Source organism: Pipistrellus hanaki (genome assembly GCF_964339955.1).
Source record: "Pipistrellus hanaki genome assembly, chromosome: 3".
Taxonomy (NCBI): domain Eukaryota; kingdom Metazoa; phylum Chordata; class Mammalia; order Chiroptera; family Vespertilionidae; genus Pipistrellus; species Pipistrellus hanaki.
In genome coordinates this window covers 66,588,805-66,603,051 of record NC_140505.1, presented here as the reverse complement: position 1 = coordinate 66,603,051, position 14,247 = coordinate 66,588,805, and the positions used below count along the sequence as shown (strand labels likewise).

The 14,247-nt window shown below is 32.6% G+C and overlaps 1 protein-coding gene across 4 annotated transcripts in view; it reads left to right on the top strand.

The window, feature by feature from the left end:
* Window positions 1-14,247, top strand: part of TDRD3 (tudor domain containing 3) — a 143,958-nt gene that overhangs the window by 77,668 nt on the left and 52,043 nt on the right. For all 4 annotated transcript variants that reach the window (XR_014794421.1, XM_084876740.1, XM_084876741.1 and 1 more), the window contains 5 exons: window positions 1,904-1,975; window positions 4,137-4,286; window positions 7,571-7,711; window positions 8,422-8,578; window positions 9,812-9,937. Coding sequence is in view for 3 of the 4 variants with exons in the window: in XM_084876740.1 (XP_084732866.1) it covers window positions 1,904-1,975; window positions 4,137-4,286; window positions 7,571-7,711; window positions 8,422-8,578; window positions 9,812-9,937 (646 nt within the window). In the remaining variant the exon portion in view is untranslated. The remainder of the gene's footprint in view (window positions 1-1,903; window positions 1,976-4,136; window positions 4,287-7,570; window positions 7,712-8,421; window positions 8,579-9,811; window positions 9,938-14,247) is intronic.

The window sequence follows — 14,247 nt, the reverse complement described above, 5'->3', positions numbered from 1 at the left end:
AATTTATCTGTTTTTCTTTTGTTACTTCTGTGTTTGCTGTGTTTGGTGTCATATCCAAGAAGTCATTACCAAATCCAAAGTCATAAAGCTTTCTCCCTCTGTTTTCTTCCAGAAGTTTTTATGAGTTTAGGTCTTAATTTAGGTCTGATGCGTTTTGAGTTAATTTTTGTATAATAGTATAAAAACACAGGTGACATTTTCTATAATGATAATTACTAAAAAGTGTGTGGAAAAGCTTACAGTGAAGAAGCTGTATTAAATGACAGCTGGTGCTTAACAGATATATGTTAATATCGCAAAATGAAACAGATAAGAAGAATGGGTGGCTGGAAGGAGTCCGTCCTTCTGAAGATTCCTCGTGATATTCAAAGGAATTTATAATGTGAGGAATTGCCCCTGCAAGGAGCAATTTTAAATATGAGAGCTAGGAAAAAAAGAAAGCAAAATTATTAGAGTTTGGAAGCTTATTTTTATTAAATAACATTCAATTATTAAAAATTTTCATCAAAATATAAATTGATTTTTAAAACAAGTCTTTTTTGTTTGTCTTTTGTTTTTTTTAAATAATCAAATCTTCAATTTGTTCCATATATCTGGCACAAGAAGGTATTCCAATGAAACCAAGTCTTTATTAAGGATATTTTTGTAATTGAAAGTAATTAGCATATTATGAAATGTAACAATTTTATCTCTTTAAATAAATGGAAACCTCTGTTATCAGTATTCCCATGAACTGTTTCTAGTTACAACACTTCAGAATTCTGTTACAAGAATTGGGGACAAAGACCAAATATATATTTCTTATTATATTGCAATATGACAAGTATGTTGTTTGGTAATAGATTTTATGTCTAAAAAGTTAATTTGAAGGGTAATTTCCAGAGAATATTTGCCTATCAGATTATAGTTTTAACTAGAGGCCTAGTACACAAAATTTGTGCACGGGTGGGGTCCCTAGGCCTGGCTGTGATCAAGGCTAGTCAGGTTCCCTGCCACCCCCTGCCTCCTTCCCTTGCCACCTGTGTCTGTAGCCACTCATTCCCAGTTCCCTGTTCCAACCTGGAGGCCGGCCTTGACTGGGCGGCGGGTCAATCAGGGCCTGATGGCTTTGGGGAGGGACCAGAGGGTGGCTAGCAGTCCCCATCAGCAATCGGGGCCCGTGTTGATTGCTGATGGAGCCTCAAGGCAGCTCCTGCATTGAGCTCCTGTGTTGGTCGTTTCATCTTAACCATCGCTTAGACTTTCATATATATAATATGCTTTAAAGTAAAAATTTTACCAAAGTCTATTATCTTTGCATTTGCTACTTGTTGAGGAGTTTTTACTGTATTTTGTTTTTGTAGGAGTAGCTTGGTAAGTACTTTTGAAAACTGTAATGAATGTGTGTGTGTTTGTTTTTTTATAGAAGTATTTTTAAATTATATATATATATATATATATATATATATATATATATATATATATATATATATATATTGATTTCAGAGAGGAAGGGAGAGGGAGAGAGAGAGATAGAAACTTCAATGATGAGAGAGAATCATTGATTGGCTGCCTCCTGCAAACCCCCACTGGGGATTGAGCCCAAAATTGGACATGTGCCCTTGACCTGAATTGAACCCAGGATCCTTCAGTGGATGCTCTATCCCTGAGCCAAACCAGCTAGAGCATTAAGTGTGTGTTTGGTATGGGGAGATAAGGAGAGGGCATTTACCTAATTATTGAAGTTAGGAATAAAATATTTTATATAGTCTGAAATATTTTATAGAAAGCTTTTTTTCCCCCGTGTGTGTGGTTTTTGAAAAATAGGAATGTATTAAATTTAGTAGAGTCCTCGTGCACTGTAAATGTTCGAAATATATTTTTTTATGTATAATTTCTATTTTGTGACTCACTTTTCTCACAGAGCTTGTCAAAACACAATAGAAGCAATATTGGAACTGAAGGTGGACCACCTCCTTTTGTGCCTTTTGGACAGGTAATGACTTTTATGTGGCAGATGAATTTTAATCAGCAAAAAGTATTTTTCATCTGTATTCAAGCTGTGTTTAGTTTTGTGCTGAACTATTCATTCATAGGTCATGGTGTTATATGGAAATATATTCAGTAAAGGAATTGAATAATTGTTTTTTTATTCACTATAATTAAATTGATTTTCTCAAGAACTGTTAATGTAAAAATTGAAAAAAATAAAAAGTACACCTGAAGAGCAACTAAGATAAGATGGGGGTGGAGCATTTTTTTTTTTTTTTGAGAGAGAAATGCAAAAGAAGAAAAATATGCTATAATTTATCATTTTTTCCCCCATTAAAAACAAAAGAGGGAGAGAGAAAATAAAAGTGTCAACAGAAGTATGAAACAGAAAAGTGAGGACCCCGGAGGCAGGAAGGGGCATCACTGCACTGTAGCAGAGCCTGCTTTCCCAGGCCTTCTTGTAAAGGTTCTATTCATCTGCTTTGATTCAAATTCCTTTATTTGTCAGGGATTTATTTTTTTTTTCAGTTGGTATTTTCCTTTCAACCACAACATCCCTGATCCTTCTCTGACATAAGCTAAAGGTTTTCTGTCTACTTCTTATTTTTCAACCTCTTGCTGTTACATGTTACCCTGTATAGACACTCAGCTAGTATCTTGTGTCTTCCTGGTTGTGTTCAGCATCAAACTGCATTCATAGCAGTCTACTCTAGCCTATCCTTGCTTTATCCCTGGAGAGTCTGAGACAGCTTGCTTTTTGCCACACGATGCCACTAAGATTTAGCTATCAGTATTCTACCTTGTATATGCTCCTTATTTTTCTTTGAGAGTACTGAAGATGAGTTAGGGACACAACAGGTAGGAAACAGAAACCTATCTCTCTCTAACAACTTTAAAAATTGTGTGTGTGTGAAAAAGATAACTAGCTGATCAGAAGATAAATGAGTAGGATCAGATGCACTCCTCTTCAAAAGCTTTATGTGGAGTCTACCAAAAATTAAATGGAAGTCATTCTTGCATCATGTCTATTTTGAAAGTATTTTTAAAATATGTTAATTTTTATTGTGCTTTGCAACAAGGAACAGTCAAGATAAAAAGAGGCATGATGCCCTTTGGTGTGATCTATGCTGATGATATTCTCACTTTTACCAATGTAATAAAAAAACAACAAAAAAACCCAGAATCTAAATGGTATAAATATTCTAATAATTTGTGTTTGAAAATGATAAATGCTATGTTTATAAGAATTTGATTTTCTCTTGAATATTTTGGTGATAATATTTCTTTCAAAAACTTCTCAGACTTGTGATTTAATTATTTTCAAGATCTTGAAGAGTGTTCTATGATTTTTTTTTTATCTTAGGAAGTATAATAAAAGTAATAGTTTTAATAGTTGTTTATATAGTTCATTCTGAAAATTTTTTTTCAGCATATCTTATTTAGACTTATATATGGGTTAAAGGTAGATAATACTGGCTGTGTACTGGTATCAACAGTATATATTTATATTGCTAAAAATCTGTAATTATATAACTTGTCTGAGAGCATTTTTTTTTTTTACTGTTATTAATGAATTGAGAAAAGGTTTATTTTATAAGATTTTTACTGCTATGATTGGACTTATATTTAGGCAATGATGACTTTCTCAATTTATGAAACTAAAAATAAAAAACTTTGCAGCTTGATTGAGGGAGAGGCTATGCTTTTAGCTTTTGGTTTATATGTTCAGAGACATCTTTTTATATGTTAAATAACTATACTACTTAATCCTCATAAGGATATTGTGCCATAATGTGTAAATCTGATTAAAAATCTGAATTTTACCTTTTCTTGTGCAGTGGTCTAGACTGTTTGAAATTAAAATATTTTGTCATTATCCTAAAATGAAACTTAGTTCTCGTAGTTCAATGTATGTTTTAAACATGGGCCCTATTGGGGTGGGAGGACATTTTTCTGAAGCTTTTCACTTTATTTACTACGTGTACCTATTTAAAAGTTACTTTAATCAGTTTTCTACCTTTATTTATAAATAGAAAGAATTTTATTTTTATGGGTTCTCTTTTATTAAGATACAAATACTTTTTTGAAGAAGTAATACTTTATTATGTAAACCTTGAATCTGTTTGAGAACTACTCATGTGATTAATTTTATTTATTATTATCAGAAGTGTGTGTCTAATGTCCAAATGGATAGCAGAGAACTTGATCAAAGGAAGACACTGCAAGTTACAATGCCTGTCAAATCCACAAATGATAATGATGAATTTGAAAAGCAAAGGACTGCTGCTATTGCAGAGGTTGCAAAGAGCAAAGAAGTAAGAAAACTAAATTATAATAAAATTTTCTTAATTCTTGTCATTCTATTTAAAAAGCAGTTAGCTAAGACTCATTACTGGTTTGAATAAAGAAAACGATTTCAATCTCACTGGTTTAAAAAAGCCTAAGCAACTAATTCATGAATTAAAATTTCTTATAGAAATCTAAAAATCAATAAGTAGAGAAAACACCTATTTCAAATAAGCAAGAAATTAAAAATAATTAAAAAAACCACATTTGACTATTTGTAGCAAATGATGGGGCCAGGGGTACGCACATGTATAAATACACATATTATCCAAAGGAAAAAACCAGTTTTAACATTTAAGGATGAAAACTGACAAAATTGTTAGTCCTGAGTCTCTGATTTTTACCTACATTTCTCAGTTGCTGAGGGGAAAATTATCCAAGTCCAACTAATAACAGGAAACCCTCTACAGAAATATAAAGCATTGGGTTTAGCTGTTATACTGTTAAAAAAGAAGAAAAGGAAGGGAGAAAAGAAGGGTGGTTTGCTAGCAAGAATAACTTACTGGACTTATCAAGAGGATTTAGAAAAAGAACATATGAGCAAAATGTGTAAGGTACAAAGGCTTTTTTCACTGATACATGGAGAAGGTCAAAAGTTCATTGGATTTATTACCGTATGTGAAAAGATAATAACAATATAAGTATTCTATTGAAATTCAAAGTTAAGGAGGAGACTCCTTGCATTTTGGTTCTTCCTGCAGCATGTCTTTCTATCATCAGTCTAATGTAGACACCAAAAGCAAAACCTTGGAATCAGGCAGCTTCAAAGCATATCTGCTGACAACCTTGGATAGCTTGCTTAAATTTTGTAACCTATTTTTGTTTGTCTATAAAAAGAAGGTAATAATAGTATCCAGTTTATGTGGTTATGGCGAGAATTAAAATTGATAATCTTTAAAACTTCCTTTGAATCTATTAGCTTATAAACATTTAGAACACTACATGGCATAGATCACAATATTCCTTTGCTAAAAAAGCTCTTAATAATCCTGACTATTGCTATTCTTTAGTGTTTTTTCTATTTTAAAGCACATTAAAAAATAATTTTTAATATTTTTGAAATTAATATATTTTGCACAGTTTACATGAAATTATATTTCTTTTCCCCAAAAAGCTATTAAAATTATGTAATTTCAGAAGAGGATACGGATGTATATCAATTTCTTAATAACTATAGGAAAGTTGTTCTTTTGATTTATACTTTTCTCAAACAAACTTTTCTCCCAAAATTTTGGTTGATGTGTTTACTGCTATCTATTTGCTAGAATATACTTAATACACTGAATATATGCAAATTGTCCCCTCGACCAGGAGTGGCCCAGCAGACAGGCTGGCCAACCGCCCATGTCCCCTCCCCCTGGCCAGGCTGGCCAGACCCCACCCATGCACAAATTCATGTACCAGGCCTCATGGTAATGTTGATCTCACGGATGCCTGATTCACATAATATGGACAAAATGATGTGGCTAATAAAGGGCATCAGTTGCCTTATGGGTAATGTTTAAGTTGTATTGTTTCTAGATATTTGCATGTTTAGTAACAACTGTTTTAAAACACTAAAAAGCAATTCTGAAAATGATATTTATCCTATTTCTTAATCTATAAAATGGAAAGAAAATAGTAAGAAAATGTATCCAGAAGATGGGGCTATTTCACTACCACCAAAAAGGAAAAAAAAAAAATTTTTGGAGTAACAGAATTTAAATTTCAGAAACATATTTAATTTGGAACAGGTCAGGCTCCAGAATTTTCAGGTAACCATGTTCTAAAACATTAAACAAAGCAGTAGTATTACCATTTATTATGAGTGCTTAAAATGTGCCAGTTACTGAATCTATCACTCATGTCTTTGGTATCATTTAATCCTCAAAATGTCCCGTTTTTAAGCATGAGAAATTTAAGGCTCATGGAAGGAGGAAGTTAAATGACTTTTCTGAGGATAGAAGTTAAGAAGTGGCTGAGACAAGATTTAGTCCCACCATTGTCTAGCCCCAAAGCCTATGTTCTTAACTATAGTACAAACATTGTCTTACGTTCTAATAAACTTTCTATCACATTAATATAAACTCACATTTTTCTTTATGATTATGTAAGTAATGACTATCAGGACATTCCAGATCTGTTTTCTTGCTGGGATTGCATAAACCAAAAATTGCATGAATCCAATAATACATCTGTGGTTTTTAAAGATGTGATTTTATTTTTATTGGAACTAAATTTAGATATTGTGGTATTTCAATACCTAATAGAGATATTTAACATGTTGTCCATTAGTGCTTATCTAACATCATTTTTCTATATTTCAGGTCCTGTTTCTTTATATTTTTATCCGATACAAAATAATTTTTCAATGTTATATGAATTTATATCTAACATGTTTTATTTTCTTACTGTACTAAGTTTAAAACACATTTTTAAATATTGATCACTATCTCTAATAAAAGTCAAGTCTTGACAACTTCCTTTGAATCTATTAGCTTATAAAGATATTATATAACTAAATGTTTAACTTGATATTATACAAGTAACAATTGTGGGATACTTTTAAATTATGAATTAGTATGTTTCCAAATCAGTGTTCTTTATGTTCTAGTTTTTCAGAATAGTTTTAAAAAAACATAAGTGATATCAAAATTTTCAAATTTGACTACACATATAATTATTTCAAATAAGCCAGGTAAAATAAGAACTGTGGACTTCAAAATTTTCATACACAGATGTTAAGACACAGCCTATGTAATTTATGTAAATAATTAGTAATGGAAGTTTTAAACTGGTGTTAAAATTTATATTATTTGTTTACTTTCTAAGATTATAGAATTATAGAATTGGATCATGAACATAATGTAACTAATTTCTAGACAGGTTTAGTGCCTTATTGAAGATAGCCTTGCCCTCTAACCCAGGCCTCATGATATTAGTCAAATATTTTACCCTAGAATTATTTTTGACATCTAATCTCCATAGTGCTTATTATTTTCTACTATATTATTATCTACTTACTCTGATGACTTGCCTTGGAGACTTAAAGATTATAGTTATGTAATTATCTTATTGCCTTGCCTAAACTTATAGAAAAAAGAAGTTATGGCTATTAGATATTTATTTAAAACCTAGCTAACATTTGATTTTTTAATATAAAACAATGGAAACTACTTCAGTTTTACTACATATTTTTAGTTGTAGCTTAGTCTTTAGGACTATTTTCAAATGCTATTAACCTACATCTTTGTTATCTTTCTCTTACCTAAAGACCAAGACATTTGGAGGAGGTGGTGGTAGTGCAAGAAGTAATCTCAATATGAGTGCTGCTGGTAACCGAAATAGGGAAATTTTACAGAAAGAAAAGCCAACCAAATCAGAGGGGAAACATGAAGCTGTCTATAGAGAACTGGTAAGGCTAATGAACCAACACAAAATTCATCTGTTCTTCCTTTAATAGCCTTGATTTTTTTATTCTTTCTCATAACCACTGCTGGTATTGTTCAATGTATTATAGATATATGTTATAACTCTAGCAGGCTTTCATTAAGATTTACAATTAGCTCATGGAAAACTTGGATTTTTTGAAAAATAACTTACTTTAATTTATAATTTCTGAATAACATATTTTGGAATACATTGATAAAAACGTATCAAGTTAAATAGAAGACACTCAATGGAAATAATATCCTAAAAGTAGATGCATCAAAAACATAGTTATCTGCCCTTTTCTACCCTTTCCCACATCTTCATCTTTTCTCAAATTTTGTCTAAAGAGATTTTGTTTTGCTGTTTGGAAAAAAAAATTGCAATAAATTCATGTATATTGTAGACTCCAGGATGATAAACTCAAAGAGAGACACAGAAAGATACATTATAATCAAGTTGTTGAAAGCTCAAGATAGAGAGGTAGATGGTGGCGGATGGACAGGGTGATAAACACACAGTACAGTGTATAGATGATGTGTTATAGAATTGAGCATCTGAAACTTATATAATTTTGTTAACTAGTGTCACACCAATAAATTCAATGAAAAGAATGTTAAACAACATACAGTTGAAAAGTTACACCTTGCTTTATTTATTGCCTAACAGCATAGCTTTTCTCTCCATTCCTTATAGGTTGATGAGAAGGCTCTGAAGCACATAACAGAAATGGGCTTCAGTAAGGAAGCGTCAAGGCAAGCTCTTATGGATAATGGCAACAACTTAGAAGCAGCACTGAATGTACTCCTTAACAGCAATAAACAAAAACCTGTTTCAGGTCCACCTCTGAGAGGTATAACTCATTAAGCAATGTGCCAGATAGCATTGTTTTCTTTTCAGAGGAATATATGTTGTTGACAGAGCCTGGGTTTTGTTGCTGTTATGGCTGTAACTTTATTTACCACTGTGATAAGTTCTAATTTTGAACTACAGAGACCTGAGAGGTTATGCTGTATTTCATTGCTTTCATTTTTATATAAAGTAGGTCTAACAATACTTTGACAGGGTTGATGTAATACAGGAAATATAAAGTGACTAGTTCTATTAACCTACCACTTGTATAAATGACTAAAGAGTCTGCAAACTTTTTAAATGAACAAGAACATGACTATTTAGTGTTATTATTTAATTGCATAGTTGAATGCATCATGTGATTTTTAAAAAATGCATGTATATTTTATTGATTTTTTACAGAGAGGAAGGGAGAAGGATAGAAAGTTAGAAACATCGATGAGAGAGAAACATCAATCAGCTGCCTCGTGCACACCCCTCACGGGAATGTGCCCACAACCAAGGTACATGCCCTTGATTTGAATCGAACCTGGGACTCTTCAGTCCTTAGGCCGATGCTCTATCCACTGAGCCAAACCAGTTAGGGACCATCATGTGATTTTTAATTACACAGTCAAATGTATTATGTGATTTTTTTCCATTCTTAATCCTATATTTGTTTTAAAAATAAGTGTATGAAAATGATTTTTTAAAGATAATTTATATGAAAAAAATCAAATTTCTAGATATATCATTTAGACTTTAGAGCAGTGTTTCCCAACCTTCTCTCATGATGAGAATCACCTGGTGGAGTTGTTAAAACACAGATTCCTGAATCCCAACTAAGAAGTGCTAAACTAGGATTTTTGGGAACATATAGGTAAAATTGTATACTTAACTAGTGCTCTAAGACAGATGTTATATACAGAGCACTAAGTTAGGTATGCAATTTTACCTATATGTTCTCAAAAATCCTAGTTTAGCACTTCTTAGTTGGGATTCAGGAATCTGTGTTTTAACAACTCCACCAGGTGATTCTCATCATGAGAGAAGGTTGGGAAACACTGCTTTAGAGGATTAAATGTACTAGTTAATAGAGTCACTTAAAAATTTTTCTTATGAATGATGTAGACTGTACAAAAAATATGAAAAGAAATATATACAAAATCCTACTTAAGATATTTGCTAGTTATATTTTAGTGTATTTTCTCCTTTTGTTTTTTGCATGTACAATATATATGTCTTACTTCTTAAGGTAAAGGAAAAGGCAGGGGGCGAATAAGAGCTGAAGATGAAGAAGAACTGGGAAATGCAAGGCCATCAGCACCAAGCACATTATTTGATTTCTTGGAGTCTAAAATGGGGACTTTGAGTATGGAAGGTAGGCTAACTTAACATAGATTGTCTTTTAAAAGATCAAACTTTATTTTTAATTATACAAAAAAGGTTTATTAGAACAACTAACAATATGAAACTTGGTTCTGGGTATTTATAAATTTATTTGACTACAAATTTTCTATTTGATAAAAGTACAGAAGACAATTTTAGTTGTTATGATTTGGAAATACTAGATGGCAGTTTATTTTTCCTTCTCACTGTATGATCGGTAATAATGCCAAACTTTCCCCCCAACTTTACTAGATGACACATTGTCATGTTGGGGAAGTTATAATTATACAATCTTATACAATTAATTTTGATTGTGAAATTAGTCTCTTTTTTCCACATATTACATATTGTAATAAAATATTCACACAATGAGTGAATAAGCTCACAATGTGATGTATTTCATACTATGATATATTCTAGTGATTAACATAGAGGAGAAATAAGTATATTAATGTGTATCTTTTTCTCTGATGATGGACTATGGTAAATATTTTCTAAAATAGTAAGTTTGCAAAACTTTAGGATATATACTTTTAAATTCAGTTTTCAGTTTTAGATATATTTTGTGTCTCGAAGTGTCAACTAACGCTCAAAGATAAAATGTTTTATAACAAATTTGAAGTGTTCAGATTTTAGGAAAATGGAAGCGTATTTGTTACTGGATTACAATAGGAAAGGCAATATATTTAAGCAAACAAATGTTTGATGTGGACAAAACTTATAAGCAAACATGAGCAATATTTTATTGATTATAACACAGGATGTATTGGTTTTCTATTGTTGTTTAACAGATTCTCACAAAACGAATGACTTAAGCAATGCAAATTTATTATCACCTCATTTCTGTGGATCAGGAGTCCAGGCCTTATTTGGGGCCTTTCTGTCACATACTGAAATTAAGCTTTGAGTTGGGCTATGATCCTGTCTGAGGCTTCACGTCTTCTTACAAGTTTACAGATTGTTAGCAAAACTCAGGTCTCCTGTCTGGAGGGGCCCAGTTGGTGCACTAAAAGGACACATAACTGGTTTGTGGGTTTGATCCCAGTTGGCGAGCATATGGAAGGCAACTGATCAATGTTTCTCTCTCTCCCCTTTTCTCATTCTAAGCATGCCGTAGGATGAGGATTAAAAACAACAAAACAGTTTCTTATAGATGCTGTACTAGAGGCCCTTTTAATTTTTTTGCTTGATGTTGTCTGGGGAATGCTTTCAATTGCTAAAAGCCCCCAGTTCTTTGCTATATGACCCCTCCACACGCAATTCATATTGTTTGTTTGCTTCTGCAAGGCCAGCAGGAGAATCTCAGCTGCTTTTTCAAATTTCTCTACCTCCCTGGTATTTTTGTCCCAGAGCTCCTTTGATTTCCTTTTATCCTTCTTTCTCACTACATTTGTTTTTGACTACTATGATATCTTCTAAATCATAAAGAGGTTGAATTTGAGAAAAGTGATTCTACTATGTATGACCTGTGGGCCTGTAATGCTTTAGTTTTCACAACACACATCTTAAACCAATAAAATGATAATCAAGAAAGGGTGTTGAATTTTGTCAGATGCTTTTTCTGTATCAATTGATATGCCTATGTGATTTTTATCTGTCAATTTGTTTATGTGATATATCATGTTTATTGATTTGTGGATATTGTACCATCCTTGCATTCCTAGGATAAATCCTACTTGGTCATGGTGTATGATTTTTCTCATGTACTGCTGGAGCTGATTTGCTAGAATTTTGTTGAGGAATTTGGTATCTATGTTCATGAGAGATATTGGTCTGTAATTGTCTTTCATTGTGTTGTCTTTATCTGGTTTTAGTATTAGGGTGATTCTGGCTTCATAGAATGAGCTTGGAAGTATTCCTTCCTCTTGAATTTTTTTGGAATTGCCTGAAGAGGATAGGTTTTAGTTCTTCCTTGAATGTTTGGTAAAATTCCCCTATGCAGACATCTGGCCCAGGCTTTTGTTTGCAGCTTTTTGATGACTGTTTCAATTTCTTCTATAGTTATTGGCCTATTGAGATATTTAGATTTTTTTCTGATTGAGTTTTGGAATATGTCCATTTTTCTAAAAATATGTCTGTTTCTTCCAGGTTGTCCAGTTTGTTGGAATAGAGTTGTTCATAGTGTGTGTGTGTGTGTGTGTGTGTGTGTGTATGTATGTATGTATATATATATATATATATATATATATATATATATATATATATATATAATCGTTTGTATTTCTGTGGGGTTTGTTGTTATATCCTCTTTCATTTCTGATTTTGTTTATTTTGGTCCTCTCTCTTTGCTTTTGGTGAGCCTGGCCAGAGGTTCATCAATCTTTTTTATCCTTTTAAAGAACCAGCTCTTGGTTTTGTTGATCTTTTGTGTGGTTTTTTTTGGTCTCTATGTCATTTATCTCTGCTCTGATCTTTATTATTTTGTTCCTTCTTCTTACCCTTGGCTTTTCTTGTTGCTCTCTTTCTAACTCTGAGTTGTAGGGTTAGGTAATTTATTACCATTGTTGCTTGTTTTTTGCAGTAGGTTTGTAGAGTAGGTTTTTTGCAGTAGGTTTGTATGAACTCCCCTCTCAAGACTGCTTTTGCTGTGTCCCATGAATTTTAGATTGTTGTGTTTTCATTGGCGTTTGTTGCCATGATGTTTTTTTTATTTCTTCTTTGATCTCTCTGGTGCCTAGTCATTGTTTAATAGCATGCTATTTAGTCTCCAGGTGTTTGATTTTTTTTTTTTGGATTGTTTTTATTGTCGTTGATTTCCAGTTTTATGCCATTGTGATCTGAGAAGATGCTTGATATAACTTCTGTCTTCTTGAATTTGAAGAGACTTTGCCTGTGACCCAATATATGGTCTATCTTTGAAAATGACCATTGTGCACTTGAGAAGAATGTATATTCTGTGGCTTTGGGGTGAAAGTTCTGAATATATCAATTAATTCCATCTGGTCTAGTGAGTCATTTGGGATTGATGTTTCTTTGCTGATTTTTTGTTTAGAGGATTTGTCCAATGGTGATAATGAGGTATTAAAGTCCCCATATTATGATTGTATTGCTGTCAATCTCTCCCTTGATATCCTCCAGAAGTTTTGTTATGTATTTGGGTGCTCCTGTATTGGGTGTGTATGTGTTTACCAGAGTTATTTCTTCTTTTTCGATTGCTTCTCTTTTGTATTATGCAGTGACCTTCCTTATCTCTTTATGTCCTTCACTCTGAGATCTAATTTGTCAGATATAAGTATTGCTACCCCAGCTTTTTTTTTATTTTATCATTTCCATTTGCCTGGAAAACCTTTTTCCATCCCTTCACCCTCAATGTGAGTGCGTCTTTTTTTCTGAGGTGAGTTTCCTGTAGACAGCAGATATATGGGTCATGTTTTCTTATACAGTTATCCTATGTAAAGACATTTGATTGGGGCATTTAATCCATTTACATGTAAAGTTATTATTGATAGATACTTGTTTGTTGCCATTTTTATTCTTTACCCCTGTGTTCCTTCTTCACTTCCTATTTCTTCTTTTTACAGCAGACCCTTTAGCATTTCTTGCATTGCTAGTTTGGTGGTGGTAAACTCCCTTAGTCCTTTTTTGTCTCTGAAGCTCCTGATTTCACCCTCAATTTTGACTGATAACCTTGCTGGGTACAGTATTCTTGGATTCAGACCCCTCCTTTGCATGACTTTGTATATTTCATTCTATTTCTTTCTGGCGTGATGTGTTTCTGTTGAGAAATCAGTCACTAATCTGATGGGGGATCCTTTGTAGATAACTTTCTGTCTCTCTCTGGCTGCTTTAAGATTCTTACTTTGTCGTTGGTGTTTACCAATTTAATTATAATGTGCCTTGGCATTGGTCTTTTGAGGTTCATTTTATTTGGGACTCTGTGAGCTTCATGGACTTGTGTGTGTTTTCTCTTCCCTATATTAGGGAGGTTTTCTGTCATTATTTCTCTAAACAGGTTATCTATTTCTTGCTTAGTTTCCTCTCCTCTGGCACCCCTATTATGTGGGTGTTGTTTTGTTCATGTTGTCCTAGAGTTCCCTTAGGCTCTCCTCCTGCTTTTTATTATTTATTTATTTATTTATTTATTTATTTATTTATTTATTTATTTTTGTGGAAGCTGCTCTGCTTGGGTAATTTTTTTCCTAACTTTTCTTCTAGCTCACTGATGTGGTCCTCTGCTTCTTCTAGTGTACTATTAATGCTTTCTATTGAATTCTTTATAGCAGCGATGACATTTTTCATTTCTTCTTGGTTCTTCTTCATTTCCTCTTGGTTCTTATATATATTGTTGAATTTGTCTTCCAT